Source organism: Protopterus annectens, chromosome 5.part1, assembly GCF_019279795.1.
Source record: "Protopterus annectens isolate FY-2018-M chromosome 5.part1, PAN1.0, whole genome shotgun sequence".
Lineage (NCBI taxonomy): Eukaryota > Metazoa > Chordata > Ceratodontiformes > Protopteridae > Protopterus > Protopterus annectens.
The window spans coordinates 593,094,000-593,114,479 of NC_056736.1; the positions used below are offsets into that span (position 1 = coordinate 593,094,000).

Consider the following 20,480-nt stretch of genomic DNA (forward strand, 5'->3'; position numbering starts at 1 on the left):
GCCAGGATACTTTTGGGTGCTGTCTGCGCGTATTTTCTGTTATGTGTGTTTTTCTACTAGGTCACTTATGACTGGGGTTTTGCTAATTATTGTTATTCTGGATTACTAAGGATTATTTATTTTGTAGAGGATTGCTAACAATTTAATTATATGTTTTGCATCGTGTTATTAGCGATGAGCTGTTATATACTGGATTGCTACATATTTGCTGTATACAGTTATTAAAATGGCATGATTTGTATCAGATTACCACTGTGCTTGTTTTCAGCTGGATTACTTCTGATAATCTGTGATGTGCAGCATTCTTAATAACTGCTTTGAGTGGAACTGTTGCTGGTGAGTTTTTACTGGATAATGTGGATCACTACAGGTGTCTCTTTTTTGTTTGAATAGTACTAGTGGTTGTTTTCTACTAGATTACTTTTTGATAATTTGTTTTGTACATCATTATTAATGATTGCTTTAATTTTGATACTGGACAAATGGTTATGTTTTTTATATGTGATTAAGTACTGATGGTTTGCTGTATATAGAATTATTGTTTATTATTTTGTACAGAATTACTAGCAATGGTTTAGTTGAGAATTAATATTGAATATTTATCAGCATTAGTGAGGGATTTAAGAGATGAATGGCTATCATTTCCAGTTCTAAAAGAGAAATATAATTTACAGAATGGAGATTAGCTATTATAGGTTCATAGGTGTGTACTAGGCTAATGGCCCTGGAGCCTTTACAAGCCTAGCCCATAGGGTTACCCTGGCATCGTGCCACCTGATAACAGGATTTTCTTAGACTTAGTAAACAAAAGAGCAGGCAGAAGAACAAGGTTAAGCATGAAGATACAGTAGGAGAAATAGTGAATTATGAGGTAGGTTTAATTTTATGAAAAAAAATTTGGAGTCTGTACTACGTGGAAGTGGACAAGATACTTCCTGAGTACACTAGTGGGCAAGAAGAAGATACCAGATTGATATGAGTTACGCCTTTCTGAGGTGCGTAACGAGAAGTAACCTGTAAATGAAAGACCAGAACTTAAACTGATCGCTGTGGATGTGAGAAGGATCGCCGCTAAGACTTGGAGGGGGGTGGGGGGCAGGAAGTTTATACAGAATGAGGAGCCAGGATATGGGTGTACACAATAGGTGACAAGCAGGTATTAGGATGGATTGTTCGGTAATGACTAGACAGATCAAGCAAAGAGACATTAGAGAGTGATGAAACATGCGAGGTTGTAGCTGTAGTCGATTAGGAATGGTAGCACCAGTACAAGTAAAGGTATTACCAGAAATACAATCAGCTGTGCTGTAATGGAAGGAACCTTCAGAACAGTCGAGAAGCAAGGAAGCAGAGAACACTGAATCCCTTATATGGTACTTAATGCAGCATGAAATGTGTAAGGGAGGGCATTTGAGGAAAGAATGATACAGGTCAAATTATGAGGGGTGTTATGGTTGTGCATTAGGTGAGAGTGAGTAGAAATGAAAAAAATGTTCTATTGTAATAAAATGTAAATGTCGGATATTTGTGATACATGTGCTATGGCAAATACGTTGCAGAATATGGCAGACAAATGTAGAAGGAACATTATAGGTGGAAATGTGTATGTTAAGTGGTATTATTGTAAAGCATTATTACATATGCAACAATAAAAATTAAAAAAAAATGTGAGGACTAGTGCTGCTGGTGTGGTATGGAGTCACTACTAATTGCTTTGTGCAGTGTTACTACACAGGGTTTAGTATGGAATTGCTAGTGATTGTTTTTGTGCAGAATTACAAATGATGATTTGCTACAGGATTACTACTGACTGTTTTGTGCTGAATTATTTGCAATGGTTTGTTCTGTGCAGAAATACAACTGATTACTTTCTGTAACTCCACTACTGAGCTCAGAAATTTGGTTTAATTTCAGGTTGTTGTGCATTCTGGTGTTTGCCATGCTTTGCATGTAGTACAGCGGACAGGTTTGGTGAGTGCCTTTGCCTACCGTTACTGGATTACACCAGTGGTCATATCCCAGCCGTATCCCTGTCTATTCGTGTCGCTGCTAGAGAGAGATATCGAATAAAGGTAAGGGACTGCTTTTCCTTAATTTTATTCATCAGCTGTGGTTTGTCCAAGATTTATGGAATCTCCATTCCATATTTATAAGGACCTCTGTCTGAGTGAGTCTTTCTCTCAAAGGAAATCAGAAGTAGTGTTATGTGCCACTGTTTAGATCCCACAGATGGCCTTAAGAGTGATCATTTGCTATAGGCCACTATTTACATGCCACAGAATTCTAATCTCGTAAAGTGAGACTAATAATGTAATGCTGTATCACAGAATTCCTATTTGTGTAGCAAACGTAATAAAGTCTGTGGCAGGAAATATTATCTCAGATAATTTCAGTAATATCTGACATGGTCACATTTAAAATCCTGGTGTAAGTGTGTGTTTGTGTGAATGCATGCACACGCATCTGTTTGCATGCATACGTCTGTGTGTGTGTGTGTGTGTGTGTGTGTGTGTGTGTGTGTGTGTGTGTGTGTGTGTGTGTGTGTATGTGTGTGTGTGTGTGTGTGTGTGTGTGTGTAGGCATGTGTGCTCTCTCTCTCTCTCTCTCTCTCTGTCTACATATATATATATATATATATATATATATATATATATATATATATATATATATATATATAGTTCTACTTCTAACTTTCAAAGTTTCAAAACCTAGACTTTTGAGACAGTAAGATCAAAGTTTTGAAACTTTGAAATTTCAATAAAAAAATAAAAACAAGAAAATCTTTTTATTTTAATTTTTTTTTTTTTTTTTTTTACATTTTTGCAGGGGCAATCCCCCCTGCATCCCCAACAGCCCCTGCTAATTAAATATACCAACTCCAAGATCGCACTACAGCAAGGAAAACAGTAAATATACCATTCCACTGTGTATGGCGATCTCCATTTAAATAGTTTGAAGTGTCAAAACTTCAATCTTACGGTCTCTACCATAAGAAATTTGAAGTTTTGAAACTTCAAAATTTAGAAGTAGAGCCATATGGTTCCACTTCATATCATCGAATTATCATTTCATCGAATTTCAAATCATCGAGATCAAATCGTCAAACTCATTTCATCGAAAACTAATTTCATCGAATCTCAAATCATTGAAAATTGTAAAGTAACTAAAAATAACATCCCAGACACTGTTTACTATGTTTATGCAGGGGGACAAGCCCCCCTGCACACTCCAGCCCCCCACACCCCCCATAATTAAATATACCAACTCCAAGGTTGCACTACAGTGGGATTAGGAAATTACCTTTTTCCCCCACTGTACTGCGACCTTGGAGTTGGTATATTTATTTACGGGGGGTGTGGGGGTGGAGCCTCCCACATGGTGGGGGTGCAGGGTGGCTTGCCCCCCTGCATAAATGTAGTAGAAACTTTGTGGAATGTTATTTGTAGTTGCTTCATAGTTTTCAATGATTTGAGATTCGATGATATGAGTTTTCGATTAAATGAGTTTTCAACGTTGGTCTTGATGATTTGAAATTTAAATGATAATTCGATGATATGAAGTGGAACCATATATATATATATATATGTGTGTGTGTGTGTGTGTGTGTGTGTGTGTGTGTGTGTGTGTGTATATATATATATATATATATATATGTATATATATATATATATATATATATATATATATATATATATATATATATATATATATATATATATATATATATGGATCCACTACATAATTTCAAAATACTGAAATCCCGAATTTCAGTATTTCGAACTTACATAGCCGAAAAAACTAAATCCTGAAATCCCATAACCGCAAAATTTCAAATGCGGAATGTACACTACACATACAGCACACGCAGACACATGCACACAACTTGCCCCCACAATCAAACAGATAATCCTACACTACTGATAAGCAGGGGGGCAAGCCCCTCCACACCCCCCTACTTAAATATACTAACTCTGAGATCGCACAAACAGACACACAAAGGAAACTCACACCCACACATTTTACAGTCTCACACACACACACACACACACACACACACACACACACACACACACACACACACACACACACACACACACACATCCCAGTCATAACACACACTGACACACACTAAAGCCCCTAACCAACACACTTACATATACATACTTACCTAAACTTCCACCCATCCTTTCACACACCCCACCACCAGAAGTGCTAATTCAACATCTCCGAGCTTCGGGATTTTGAATTTTGTACTTCTGAGGATTCGTGATTTTCAGATTCGGGTATATAATTTCGAAATACATATAATATTTTGAAATTATGTAGTGTGCCCATATATATAGATAGATAGATAGGAGGCCCCATGGACTATGATGTTTGCGGATGACATTATGATCTGTAGTGAGAGTAGGGAACAGGTTATGGATACCCTGGAGAGGCGGAGATATGCTCTAGAGAGGAGAGGAATGAAGGTCAGCAGGACTAAGACAGAATATATGTGTGTGAATGAGAGGGAGGATAGAGGAATGGTGAGGATGCAGGGAGTAGAGCTGGCGAAGGTGGATGAGTTTAAGTACTTGGGATCAACAGTTCAGAGTAATGGTGAGTGTGGAAGAGAGGTGAAGAAGAGAGTGCAGGCAGGGTGGAGTGGGAGGAGAAGAGTGTCAGAAGTGATTTGTGACAGATGAGTACCAGTAAGAGTGAAAGGGAAGGTCTACAAGAGGGTAGTGAGACCAGATATGTTATATGGGTTGGAGACGGTGGCATTGATAAAAAGACAGGAGTCAGAGCTGGAGGTGGAAGTGTTAAGAATTTGCATTGGATGTGACAAGGATGGACAGGATTAGGAATCAGTATATTAGAGGGTCAGCTCTGGTTGGACGGTTTGGAGACAAGGTCAGAGAGGCGAGATTGTGTTGGTTTGGACATGTACTGAGGAGGGATGCTGGGTATATTGGGAAAAGGATGGTAAGGATGAAGCTGCCAGGTAAGAGGAAAAGAGGAAGGCCTAAGATAAGGTTTATGGATGTGGTGAGAGAGGACATGCAGGTGGTTGGTGTGACAGAGCAAGATGCAAAGGACAGGAAGAAATGGAAACAGATTATCTACTGTGGCAACCCCTAACAGGAACAGCCAAAAGAAGAAGAAGAAGTTCACATCTAGGAACAGTTTAAAAATATTTATAAAATACAACAAAAAAACAGGCTTAAATAGTGGGAAGTATACTTGCTGTGTTCAATTCAAGTCAGTCACAAAAGGTAACCAAATGTTCCACAAAAAGAAACGAAGCTGTAACCTACAAACCGCTTTACTTTGCGAACTCTTAATCCAATAAAAAAAGAGTCAAAATCACCATAGAGTGTTCATTCGAACCTACTCATCCACTGGGCAATAGCTTGTAGAAAAAACAAGCAGCCAGCATGTAAAAATAAATCCAAGCGTCCAGTAGAAACCACGTTTATTAAAATAATTAGAACACAGGGCTAGCGCTTTCAGCGAATCTTCATCAGGCCACTAACAAACAAACATACTAGCATCCCTTTTATAGCAAAATGCTAGAGTCAACTACTGATGTCACATCCTGTTTGGACATACTGAAGTCAACTCTGATGTCACATCCTGTTATACATAAAATATTTAAACTGACATCACTTTTTGTAGTAAAACGCTACAAACAACTCTGATGCCACATCCTACTAAATGTAAAATCTTATAAAATGTTTTAAATTATTTAAAATATTTAAAATATATATGCAGACATTTTGTAAACAGTGTACAAAAGAAATGTTCTAAAATAACATTTCACCCTACTTTAACTGCTGCTGCATGTAACATTCAAAATGTTTTACAATAATTTAAATATCTATGTAACCATCTCATAGACAGTATGCAGCAAATAAGGTGTTTCACAATTACATACTATCTTCCTATAAATACTGCACTTATATGCATACTAGTAAGAAAAATGGCACGCATGTTTAGTATTTAATAATAAGCGATATAATCCCATTTGAAATACTTGTATGTATAAATACATGTTTAAAATAGGGATCAAATTAATAAAGATATTAATATCTACACATGAGCTATTTAGCATAATTATAACTGTACAAAAATGATCATTCAAAAGACTGCATCTAAAATATGTACAGCGTTTGCTTCTAAATATCATAATATCTGTAACAGCATAAATCATTCAAAACAGATATGTGCACACGCAAAGATGTTAATAACAGCTGATATTATAAACATAAAAATATGAGACTAAATGTGCAAAATCAGGTGAAATATGTGTGCTGGATGAAAGAGGAACACATGGTATATCAGCATCTTTTATAGCAATTGGCCCCTAATGAGCCTGCAGAGTAAAATACAGAGACAACGATGGAGACAGAAATGGAAAAATATCAAGTATGAAAATGTTATAAATATAAAAGTAAAACCAGCCAGAAGTTAATAAAGGGTGGCAAAGGGGTGAAAAGCTTCAATGAAGTTTCCTAGCTTTAAGTATAGGTTTGATGGAGACTCTGTCATTGAGGCCTGGGTACAAATCAGCCCTAAGCCTGATGATCCATTTGGCCTCTATCTGTTCCGTGGTGTTAAAAATATCTCCTCTTCTACGAGATAGAACATTGTTTTGAATTACTTGAAACAAAAGCTATGTTGGGTAGATGTATTAATTACATGCCTAGACAGAGCATTTGAAGAACATCTGACTTTGATTTTATATAAGTGTTCCCTAATTCGGTCTTTAAACTTTCTGTCCGTCTTCCCTACATAAAGCAGGGCAGTGTACACAGGTTGCCAGGTACACCACATGGCAGGTCTCACAGTTGGCAGAAACTGTGAAATGAAATTCTTGTCCTGTAATAGGATGATTGAATTTATCAGTTTCTTTAATGAATTTGCAATAATTGCATTTTTGACATTTTTTAGTCATTTTATGATTACTAGTTGTATTTATGTCAAACCTATTCGGACCACATAACATTCTGTGTAAATTCAACTTATTTTTATATGTAAATTTTGGTTCTTGGCTCAATATCTCAGAAATAACTGGATCTGTTAGCAAGATGTCCCAATGTTTTCGATATATGCTTTCAATACTATTTACATCTTGTGTAAAATGTATCGGTATTCTGATAACTCCACTGCTAGTTTTGGTGATGCTACTATCATCTCGTTTACTAGAGAAGTAGTAGGGAAAAGCCCTGCCTTCTCTCAATTCACCTATGATACCTAAAGAAGCATCAACTTCTGTTACCGTGTAAGACCTGTCTATAAATTTATTCCTCAAATCTTCTATGCCTGTTTTAAAGCATGAGTCTTCAGAAAACAGCCTAGATACCCTCATGGCTTGACTTTTGACGATGTTACCAAAGACATGCTTAGGATGCATGCTGCTTAGATGGAGAAAGTTATTTCTATAGCAATCCTTTCAAAAAACTCCAGTGTTAAGTATACCATTTGGTAGTTGTTCAACATATCGTCTAAATAGGGTATGACATCTTTGGAATTAACCATAGAAAATCTTAAAAACTGGTGTCTTGATTTATTTTATCATAGAAAGACCTCAATTGTTCTTCATCACCTTTCCAAATAAGGAAGAGGTCATCTACAAACCTAGTGTAGAAAGAAACATTCTGACAAAATTCCTCCATCTGAAATAGAGAAGAAACTTCCCAGTAAGCCATAACCAGGTTTGGCGTAGCTATTGGCACAAGAAGTGCCCATAGCTACCATCCCTCTGAAGATATACTTGACCATTAAACAAGAAAATATTATTTGTTAATACAATTTCCATCAATTCCGTGATAACTTCTATCCTTCCTTCGGAGAATGTGCCATCTCTAGTAAGAATCCTACTTATGCTATTGAGTCCCTCATGATTAGGAATAACAGTAAAAAGAGAGTTGACATCAAGTGTCACAAACAATTTATGCTGGAAACCATCACTCACCGAGGTATTCTCATATAGTTTAAGTAGGAATTGTTTAGTATACTTAATGGCCTGAAAGATGATAGGACCATTATGATAAGACCAGCCGACAAAGGTGGTCCTGTAGTTATTATGGATATGGAGTTTTATATTGATAAAATGTGTAATATGCTGGATGATTCTGTCTTTTATTTGAAAATCAATGATAGAAGAGTGAATAGGATCATATCAGATGTTTCTAGTAGATTAAATGTTATGTTGAATGAGGGTAAGATTAATCAAGAATTATTCACATACCTTGTAGTGGAACATCCAACGATACCCATTATACAGGGAATACCCAAGATTCACAAAAATGGCTTGGATCCACCTATGAGGCCAATTGTTGCAGGGAAGGGCTGGATCACCGAGCCGATTTCCATCTATTTAGAATCCTTATTAAGACCCATAGTGGACAAGTATACACACATACTGAAAGATACTAAACAATTCCTAATTAAACTATATGAGAATACCTCGGTGAGTGATGGTTTCCAGCATAAATTGTTTGTGACACTTGATGTCAACTCTCTTTTTACTGTTATTCCTAATCATGAGGGACTCAATAGCATAAGTAGGATTCTTACTAGAGATGGCACATTCTCCGAAGGAAGGATAGAAGTTATCACGAATTGATGGAAATTGTATTAACAAATAATATTTTCTTGTTTAATGGTCAAGTATATCTTCAGAGGATGGCGTAGCTATGGGCACTTCTTGTGCCAATAGCTACAACCTGGTTATGGCTTACTGGGAAGTTTCTTCTCTATTTCAGATGGAGGAATTTTGTCAGAATGTTTCTTTCTACACTAGGTTTGTAGATGACCTCTTCCTTATTTGGAAAGGTGATGAAGAACAATTGAGGTCTTTCTATGATAAAAAAAAACAAGACACCATTTTTTAAGATTTTCTATGGTTAATTCCAAAGATGTCATACCCTATTTAGACGATATGTTGAACAACTACCAAATGGTATACTTAACACTGAGTTTTTCGAAGGATTGCTATAGAAATAACTTTCTCCATCGAAGCAGCATGCATCCTAAGCATGTCTTTGGTAACATCGTCAAAAGTCAAGCCATGAAGGTATCTAGGCTGTTTTCTGAAGACTCATGCTTTAAAACAGGCATAGAAGATTTGAGGAATAAATTTATAGACAGGTCTTACACGGTAACAGAAGTTGATGCTTCTTTAGGTATCATAGGTGAATTGAGAGAAGGCAGGGCTTTTCCCTACTTCTCTAGTAAACGAGATGATAGTAGCATCACCAAAACTAGCAGTGGAGTTATCAGAATACCAATACATTTTACACAAGATGTAAATAGTATTGAAAGCATATATCGAAAACATTGGGACATCTTGCTAACAGATCCAGTTATTTCTGAGATATTGAGCCAAGAACCAAAATTTACATATAAAATAAGTTGAATTTACACAGAATGTTATGTGGTCCGAATAGGTTTGACATAAATACAACTAGTAATCATAAAATGACTAAAAAATGTCAAAAATGCAATTATTGCAAATTCATTAAAGAAACTGATAAATTCAATCATCCTATTACAGGACAAGAATTTCATTTCACAGTTTCTGCCAACTGTGAGACCTGCCATGTGGTGTACCTGGCAACCTGTGTACACTGCCCTGCGTTTATGTAGGGAAGACGGACAGAAAGTTTAAAGACCTAATTAGGGAACACTTATATAAAATCAAAGTCAGATGTTCTTCAAATGCTCTGTCTAGGCATGTAATTAATACATCCACCCAACATAGCTTTTGTTTCAAGTAATTCAAAACAATGTTCTATCTCGTAGAAGAGGAGATATTTTTAACACCACGGAACAGATAGAGGCCAAATGGATCATCAGGCTTAGGGCTGATTTGTACCCAGGCCTCAATGACAGAGTCTCCATCAAACCTATACTTAAAGCTAGGAAACTTCATTGAAGCTTTTCACCCCTTTGCCACCCTTTATTAACTTCTGGCTGGTTTTACTTTTATATTTATAACATTTTCATACCTCACATTTTTCCATTTCTGTCTCCATCGTTGTCTCTGTATTTTACTCTGCAGGCTCATTAGGGGCCAATTGCTATAAAAGATGCTGATATACCATGTGTTCCTCTTTCATCCAGCACACATATTTCACCTGATTTTGCACATTTAGTCTCATATATTTTTATGTTTATAATATCAGCTGTTATCAACATCTTTGCGTGTGCACATATCTGTTTTGAATGATTTATGCTGTTACAGATATTATGATATTTAGAAGCAAACGCTGTACATATTTTAGATGCAGTCTTTTGAATGATTATTTTTGCACATTTATAATTATGTTAAATAGCTCATGTGTAGATATTAATATCTTTATTAATTTGATCCCTATTTTAAACATGTATTTATACATACAAGTATTTCAAATGGGATTATATCGCTTATTATTAAATACTAAACATGCCATTTTCTTACTAGTATGCATATAAGTGCAGTATTTATAGGAAGATAGTATGTAATTGTGAAACACCTTATTTGCTGCATACTGTCTATGAGATGGTTACATAGATATTTAAATTATTGTAAAACATTTTGAATGTTACATGCAGCAGCAGTTAAAGTAGGGTGAAATGTTATTTTAGAACATTTTTATTGTACACTGTTTACAAAATGTCTGCATATATATTTTAAATATTTTAAATAATTTAAAACATTTTATAAGATTTTACATTTAGTAGGATGTGGCATCAGAGTTGTTTGTAGCGTTTTACTACAAAAGTGATGTCAGTTTAAATATTTTATGTATAACAGGATGTGACATCAGAGTTGACTTCAGTATGTCCAAACAGGATGTGACATCAGTAGTTGACTCTAGCATTTTGCTATAAAAGGGATGCTAGTATGTTTGTTTGTTAGTGGCCTGATGAAGATTCGTTGAAAGCGCTAGCCCTGTGTTCTAATTATTTTAATAAACGTGGTTTCTACTGGACGCTTGGATTTATTTTTACATGCTGGCTGCTTGTTTTTTCTACAAGCTATTGCCCAGTGGATGAGTAGGTTCGAATGAACACTCTATGGTGATTTTGACTCTTTTTTTATTGGATTAAGAGTTCGCAAAGTAAAGCGGTTTGTAGGTTACAGCTTCGTTTCTTTTTGTGGAACATTTGGTTACCTTTTGTGACTGACTTGAATTGAACACAGCAAGTATACTTCCCACTATTTAAGCCTGGTTTTTTGTTGTATTTTATAAGTCTTGTTTATTATCAGGCTAACAGAGTGTAGTGAGCATTATTCTTAGTTTAAAAATATTATTTACAAAGTATAGACATTAAATATTTTTTCTGCATTGTGAGGTAGCTACAGAATGAAGTTAGCTACTTATATATAGATGATAATATCCAGCACTTTGATTGTATTGTAATATTACTGAACTGTACATGGGTTTTTGTGTTGGGATGGACAGACGTTAGTTACAAGCTCCTCTTGAAATGGGCATGACTTTATGTACAAATCAAGCATGCACTCCACTGTTTCTGACTGTTAGGCTACCCATCATTGTTTTACTTGAAACAAGCTTTAAGTAAGGTAGTCTTGTTTCTTGGATTTACAGTTGTCGAATTCTTCACTAATAAACAACACTATCTATATGATATGTCATCTGAGTATGACTGAGTGATGTCACACTTGTATAAATTAAGGCAGATGAATGCAATGTACATCATTATGCCTGTCTCCATTTGTCTTGTATGCAAAATATAAGGGCTAAAAACTACCATTAGAATGAAAGGATGGCCTTCTTAAGATCATCACAGTTCAATAGGCTAGTAAGTATGTATGAACGTATGAACCTATGCTAAATAACTACTTGTGACAGCCAGTGGTGTGGGCTAAGGCTGAGATGTTCCCGCTATGTGTTTTGGGATGAGGTGGATTTCTGCATTTAAAACAGGTTTGACAAATAAAAAATAACAAACAGAAGATAAGCGCTTTTGTATTAACCTAGATGCTTCATCAGATCTAAAACATTTAAAAGCAACATGTGCATTTAAAGCATTAACTCAAACCTCATGATTTGAGCACATGTTTAACAGGTATAAAATAAATTACCCCTTACACTTCTCGTGGCTTATAACATAATCATCCATTTAACTTCTATACACTCAGTATGCATCCTAATATTGCCCCCTCTAGGATTAACATAATCTGTTTCTAAAAGCATAAACTTAAAGGTATGATCCCTCTTACATAACATGTTTTGCTAGGGCATTTCTACTATCACATTTATTTATAGAATAGAGATGTTCTCTCATACGGTCCCTGAGACAGTGATTAGTCTTGCCAACATAAAATGATTGTCAGACTTCACACACAGCTAAATACACCAGATTAGATGAACCACAATCAGCATATTTATTAAAAGAAAAAATACGAATAGTGTCAGGATGGAAAAACTGATTGTCAACCCTAATAAAATTACACATGCTGCACCCTTGACAGGGAAACATTCTAATTTTACTGATAATATGAGCATTAGGTGGCTTTGGTGCGAAGCTCTTATAGCACAGCCTATCTTTTAAAGTTCTACCATTTCTAATAGGAAAATAGGGCTGTGTGCCCCAAATGGCATTACACTTTGATCTACTCCAAAAACATGCCAATGTTTCCTTATAATACTACAAATCGGTTCAACATCATTCGAATAAGTTAGACACATTCTCAATTAATTCCCAGTTCTAATTTCAGTATCTCAGAATCGTCAGAGCTGTTCTGAAAAAATGGTTTAGTCCTAGTGCTCCTATAGGATAACATTACATTACATTTAACATGTACAGGATACATGCTCCATGCATGTAAAATATTATTTTTCTTACAAGTTTTTTTGTATAAAGCTGTATCCAAACCATTTGCTGATTTAAAAACTCATACATCCAAAATAGTAATGTCAAACTCAGAAGACTCAATGGTAAACTTTTAAAAAAGTAGTTGTAGAATGAAAATAACTCAAAAAAATCTGACAACATATCCAATGTACCTGCCCAAACAATAAATATGTCGTCAACAAAATGACTATAATACAAAACCATGTCATAAAAACTAAGCCCCCCTTAATATATGGGCTTCCTAAAGTCCATAAACATTCTACTGACCCTTCAGTGCATCCTATCATGTCAGGGAGTGGTTGGGTGATGTAAACCCTTTCTAGGTTTGTTGAAAAGTGCCTTCATCATGTTGTTGACAAGTCTCCTCATATTTTGAGTGATACTAAACATTTCTTAAGATTCTTATTTGATTGGTATAAGTCATTTGAAGGTGCTAATAATTAATTTTTCTTTATGACTATGGATGTAGCCCCATTGTTTACATGTATTCCAAATGCTAGTGGTATAAATGTACATTTATACTTAACTAGACACTCAAGGTATGATACCAAATCTGTTTATCTTATTTGTGCTCTACTAGAAATTATCCCTGACAACAATGCCTTTCTGTTCTTGGATGAGGAGTATGTACGGCGAACAGGCGTAGCTACGGGCACTAATTGTGCAAAAAGCTTTGCCAATGTGGCTCTGTATCAATGGGAGTCCAAGTTTGTTTTTTTAATAATAATAATAATAATAATAATAATAATAATAATATTAGTTTTTATGACAAGGTTTTGTATTATGGTAGTTTTGTTGATGACATATTTATTGTTTGGGCAGGTACATTGGATATGTTGTCAGATTTTTTGAGTTATTTTCATTCTACAACTATTTTTTAAAGTTTATCATTGAGTCTTCTGAGTCTGATATTACTATTTTGGATGTATGAGCTTTTAAATCAGCAAATGGTTTGGATACAGCTTTTTGGATACAGCCTTATACAAGAAAACTTGTAAGAAAAATAATATTTTACATGCACGGAGCATGTATCCTGTACATGTTAAACGTAATGTTGTCAGGGGTCAGTTCTTTAGATCAGCACGTTTCCATACTAGAGACAGTGAGATGTATGACTCTTTTAATTCTATGGCAAAAGATTTTATGAAGAGGGGCAATAATGAGACAGAGGTACATTTGGCACAGTATGGTGCTATATCATATAGGAGCACTAGGACTAAACCATTTTTTCAGAACAGCTCTGACGATTCTGAGAGTACTGAAATTGGAACTGGGAATAAATTGAGAATGTATCTAACTTATTCGAATGATGTTGAACCGATTTGCGATATTGTATGTTTTTGGAGTAGATCAAAAGTGCAAGGCCATTTGGGGCACACAGCCCTATTTTTCTTTTAGAAATGGTAGAACTTTAAAGATAGGCTGTGCTATAAGAGCTTCAGACCGAAGCCTCCTAATGCTCATATTATTAGTAAAATTGGGACGTTTCCCTGTCAAGGGTGCAGCATGTGTAAGTTTATTAGGGTTGATAATCAGTTTTCCATCCTGATACTTTTCGTATTTCTTATTTTAGTAAATATGGTGATTGTGGATTGTGTAATCTGGTGTATTTAGCTGTGTGTGAAGTCTGCCAATCATTTTATGTTGGCAAGACTAATCACTGTCTCAGGGACCGTATGAGAGAATATCTCTATTCTATAAATAAATGTGATAGTAGAAATGCCCTAGCAAAACATGTTATGCAAGAGGGATCTGACCATGTCTTTAAGTTCATGCTTTTAGAACCTGATTATGTTAATCCTAGATGGGGCAATATTAGGACGCATACTGCATGTACAGAAGTTAAATGCATGATTGTTACAAGCCATGAGAGGTAAAAGGTTAAATGACTTTATACCTTTTAAACCTGTGCTCAAATCACATGGTTTGAGTTAATGCTTTAAAGCACTTGTTGTTTTTAAATGTTTTAGATCTGATGAAGCATTTAGGTTGATGCAAAGTGCTTATCTTCTGTTTGTTGTTTTTGTATTAAAGTTTTTAGAGGTGTATGCCGTTTGCCTGACCTACTGTTTTTAATTCATCTTACACAATGTACTATATCGTGACTGAAATCACTGTTGCAGTATTCATAACAAATAGGTGATTCCCAGAGCTGAAGTGAGAAGAGAAAAGTGTGCTAGATGGCTAGTGTGAAAATAAACTGTTGAGACCAGATAGGACTGATCTGGCGAAGGCAGCCCTGGATCTGGAGAAGGCGCCTTTTTTGTAGTGCTTGCTGAAGGTGTGCACAGAGGACCAAGTGGCAGCTTCAAAGATTGAGCTAACATCAATACCGTTCTGGAAAGTATCAGAGGAGGTGACTGCCCGAGTTGAACATGCTTTAGGGCAGGAAGACAATGATGACTTACCATGTTGTAAGTAGCAGAAAGAAATGGCCTTGAAAATCCAGGATGCAATAGTTTGCTTTGAGACTGGCCGACTTTAGTTGGCATCCATGAAAGAAACCGAAAGTTGGTCAGTTTTTCTGATAGACTTTGTTTTGTCCAGGTAGTACCTCGGCTGTCTGTGAATGTCTAGAGAGTGTAAGATTCTCCACCTTATTTTGAGGATTGGGAAAGAACGAAAAGTCACCTGGATGGCCTGACTGAGGGACTAGTTATTCACTACATTAGGCATGAAAGATGGCTTGTTCCTAAGAATTACCCTTGTCTTTGTGGAAAATAAGAAAGGGAGGAATGGCCACTAGTGCCTGGAGTTCAGACACTGTGAGTTGACGTAGGATCCAGTAGAACAGTTTTCCATGTGCAGGATTTTCGGATGGTAGATACTACTGGCTGAAAAGGGAGCAAATAAGTTTCTCCTGAACAAAGTTAAGATCCCATGGTGGAGTAATTGGTTTTCTTGGAGGCTTAAAGTGTAACGTTCATTTCAGGAAGAGTTTGACCAGAGGCAAACAGACATTGTTGGCTGACAAATGGGCTTTGATTGATGAGTAGGTAAGCTCAGAATGCAGAATCTTACAGAGATACTGAAGTACAGTGGGAACATCAGATAACAGTGGTTCCAGTCTATTTTTGTGATACCAAACTGAAAATCTTTTCCACATGGCTGTGTATAATTTTCTGGTATTAGGCTTCCTGGCTTCCTGAAAAACCTGTAGAGTGATTAGGTCTGGTTGTATTGGTATTTTCCAGTAGTTTCCTTGGGTGAAAAAGGATGGGAAGCCAATGATGTCTTGACCAGAAAGGGGCCAGGAGCAGGGGTGCAATGGACATTTGTTCCATGAGTATGCAATTGAATGACTGTAAAGTATTTTTCCAATATTTTTGTTTGGCTTGGTCACCTGCAGAAGGTTTTGTTGTGTGCTTCTGAGGTGACAATTGGGTGTGTAGTGTGTAATTATGGATGTAAGGGCAGGGCAGGAGTTGGGGCTATTTAGGGTGCTGTGTGCAATTTGTAGTTGAGATATTTGAAGCATGTGGGGAGCTCAGGCCGTCTTAAGCTTTTCAGGGCTATACAATGATGGGATTTGTAGCTATTACTAGCTGTGAATCTTGCTATCTTGTTATAGGTGGTTTCTAGTTTGATTAAGAGATTATTTTGGAGGTTAGGAGGTATGGGAGCAGCATACAGCAGGGATGGTAGAATAAATGTTTGAGCCAGCATAGGCCTAGATTTGTTAGGTATATATTTATTGTTGCAGTATTGAAAACCTAGTTTTTGATTGGATTTTTGACACAGTTTAAGATTAGGTCAAATTTTAATTGATTGTCTATAGTAACGCCAAGCAATTTGGTGTTTTAGTCGGTGGTGATAATTGTATTATGTAAGGATGAGATGGTCAGGTTGTCTTTAGCTGGATTGAGGTTTTTTGGTAGGAAAATGAGAAGCCTGTTCTTTCTGGGGTTGAGAAACAGGTTGTTTTCAGTTAGCCATTGTTTTACTAGGTGCAGAGATTGTTGAGTGGCAGTGTGGAGATTTTGTATGTTGTCGGAGGTGTTAATAATTTTGGCATTGTCTGTGTACTGTATTAAGGTAGAGTGGGGGCAGGAGACATGGAGGTTATTTGTAAATATATTAAAAAGTAGGGGGCCCAGGATAGAACCCTGGGGAACCACAGTTTTAATAAGATGGAAAAGGGAGAAGGATGTTTGCCATCTGATGGAATGATATCTGTTTGAGAGGTAGCTGTTAAACCAGGAGATACTGGAGGTAGAGAGTTGTAGGTTGGAAAGTTTGTTTAGGAGGATGGGATGGGAAACTGTATCAAATGTTTGGATAGGTCAAAGAACAGAGCTGATACAAGTTTATTATTATCTCTGGCTTGGGCAATGTTGTGTATGAAAGATGGGAGGGCAGTGGTAGTACTGAGCGAGGGTCGGAATCCGTGCTGTGTGGGTGTAATTATTTTTGCATGTAAGAGGTGGTTTAGTATTTGTCTATGTATACATTTTTCCAGTATCTTGGATAAGGGGGATAATATGGCAGTAGGCCTATAATTTGAGGGTTCTGTAGAATTTCCTCCTTTGTAGAGGGGTATTATGAAGATTTTTTTAGATATCTGGTACTGTATTTTCTTGGATGGATCTATAGATAAGTATAGATACAGGGTATGCTACGGACTTGGTTGCATATTTGAGAAATAATGGAGGGAGTTTTGCATGGATTTAGTTGTGAGGGGCTGGGGTGAAAGGAAAACCCGGGTAGAAAGTGACCAGTTACTCTGACCAGAGAAACTCTTTCTTGATTATAGGTTCATAGGTAGGTACTAGGCTATCTGCCTGAGGGCATTTATAAGCCTAGCCAGAGTGTGTTGGCTTTCGCCTCCCCATTGATAAATTAACTGATCCTCTGTCAAGCAGAGTCAATGAAGTGATCCCAGGGGTGTATTTTCTATTACCCATCCACTTGTCAAGGTTTCTCTTGGAGTGTTAGTGAGGGGCTCTGCCTAATGTAGTTTGGAATTTTGTTCCAAAGCATGGGGAGTCTCCGTGACAGGAATCTATCCCTCCAGCATGTTCTATTTATTGTTATGGCGAGTTTTAGCTCACTAGAGCACGTGGCTCGCAGTGACTTGGATTTCTTTAGGTGGAGCATGTCCATCAATTCTGAGTTGGACATGGTTTTGTCAGTTAGGCAGAGATCACCTCTGAGTAAGCAATATGCCACTGAGTACAGCCAGAGTTTTTTCAGTCGGGCTGCATAGGACATATGTTTGAGGCCAGTAATCCTCTTGGTGAGGTACTTTTGTGGTCTTTCCAGCTGTTGGAAGTGTCTGTTGAGGTACATCCCAAATGGGGCATTGTACTCTATGATGGGTCTGATGAGTGACGAGTAGAGGGGCACTATAACCTCTTTATTTCTAGATGTGAACCCTTTAGTAATTAGATGGGCCACATAGAAGGATTTCTTAACTACTTTGGCAATATGATTGTCAAAGGAGAGATTACTATCTACCTGGGTCCTCAGATCTCTTATTACCTCTTGTATATTAAGGGGGCTGCCACCTATGTGGTAATTCGTGGGTGTTTTGTTTTTCCCAAATGGGATGACTATGCATTTTTTTGGCATTTAGCTTGAGGCCATGACTTTGACACCGGGTGTCCGTCTCAGTAAGGCCCTTTTGGAGGATGTTCGTGTCAGCCAGAGAGTCAGCTATGGCTCCCAGTTTGCAGTCATTGGCGAACTTGGTTAGCCACAGTCCTCCTGTGTTTGCCTGCACTTCTGAGAAGTATATGCAGGACAGCAGAGGGATCAGAGTATCCAAAGTGTGTGTGTTGGGACCATGAAATTCAGGTACCACTGAAGTTTCCTCATATGCAGTCTGACCTGGGGAATCATTGGAATAGATGTAGCCATGAACCCCACAGCCCTGAAGATCTACCTTGCAATACAGTGAGTCACTGAGTACAGGGATTGGAAGAAGCTTATCAGACTGATGACTTTTTCCTGGGGAGGAAAAGGCCTGCATTCTACTTGTGTTTAAACTACAACCCAGGAAGATGAGGTCCTGAGTGGGAGTGAGATGAGATTTTTTGAAGTTGATGGCAAATCCTAGAATTGTTAGGAGCCATATCATGAAGTGTAGATGCTCGAGGAGGGTGATTGTGGATAGAGCCTGAATCACAGAGAGACACAAGGTCATAAAATATCAGGATTTGCAGGCATAAATGAAAGCAATGTGGAAGAAAGATACCCAGACAGTTCCAATAGTAGTAGGTGCAACGGGTCTTATAAAAAAGAATCTACAGTTGTATTTAGATATGTTACCAATACATGTAACCCTGTACGAACTATAGAAGGAGTCATTACTGGGCACATTGTGGGTGCTGCGAAGAGCAGTTTTGGCTGACATCAAATAGTGAAACAATACTAATTTCATGAACTTTAATCATACTTTGACTTAGGAACGGGGTCCATTCCCATCATAGTATTAGAAACTCAAAAGATTCAAATTAAAAAAAAAAACAAAAAACAGTCATAGTCAAACCTCCACTAAAGCAATCCAACATTACACACCCATCCCACCTTTGACCTATCTCCATCGTACAATCTTTGGAAAAAATCCTGGAACAAATAGTCTATACACAACTGTACCAGTATATCCAGCCATACCCTCTCCTCTGACATAAACAGCATGGCAGTCCGGACACTAAAAGTTGATGTCCTGTTAAACACAGAGAAAGGAAATATTACAGGGTCTCTGCTGATTGATTTAACACAAGCCTTCGCTCTCATTGGCCACACTCTCTTTGGGATTCTCTCACACAAATTAGCATTTGCTCTGAATCCTTACTGTAGCTCAGAAACTTTCTGGAAAACAGACACTTTAAATTCAAAATAAGAAACACCTTCTGTGAGACATACCTCAGTGTTCTATTCTCTACCCTTAACTCCTCTGAATCTTCATTAACAAATTACCTTGTGATCTTTCACACCTCATGTGTTCCGTTATATGCTTATAATATAGTAATCTATAAATCCAATCCATCTCATGCAATAATTGAAGTACAACTCTGGGACGACCTGCACCAACTTCAAATTTGGCTAATCTAACACAGTTTTCACCTGACCTTCCCAAAACTAAAAACAATGCTATTCAGCACCTCACAAAGACTTGCTAAATGCCATAAAAGCCTTACCATTTCTGATGATAACATCTCCATCTTTGAACCCTCAGCCTCCTTAAATGCCTAAGCCTCTGGCTTGATCAGTCATTAAGCATCCATACCCACACAGGAAAAACAGAGCAAAAGTAAACTCACTGCTCTTCTGGGGAAAAAAATCCCCATGTTCTCACTGGCACAGCCAAACCTGCCATTCTGAGCTGTATATTTCTAGAACAACCAGAATATGGACTCCCCATCATTGCCTCAGCCTCCGAACATAACTCATCCATACTTCAAACCATTGCCAACTTTATCTGCCATTTCACCATTAACTCCTCCCCTAATGGACACGAGTGTCTCACCCAAGAAATAGTTCAGTATCTCCCAATGAAACAAAAAAACAATCTCTTCAGACCTCAACTCTTTAATTTAGTTCATCCACAATCCTTCGTTCCACTGTCAGTTAACTTTTATGAAAAAACATCCATCTAGAACTTGTGTAATTTATCGCAAGCT

General features: G+C 37.1%; 1 protein-coding gene across 1 annotated transcript in view; it reads left to right on the forward strand.

The window, feature by feature from the left end:
* Nucleotides 1-20,480, forward strand: part of LOC122803550 (cornifelin-like) — a 537,815-nt gene that overhangs the window by 454,750 nt on the left and 62,585 nt on the right. Inside the window, exon 3 of the mRNA XM_044073203.1 lies at nt 1,915-2,072. Coding sequence (XP_043929138.1) covers nt 1,915-2,072 — 158 coding nt within the window. The remainder of the gene's footprint in view (nt 1-1,914; nt 2,073-20,480) is intronic.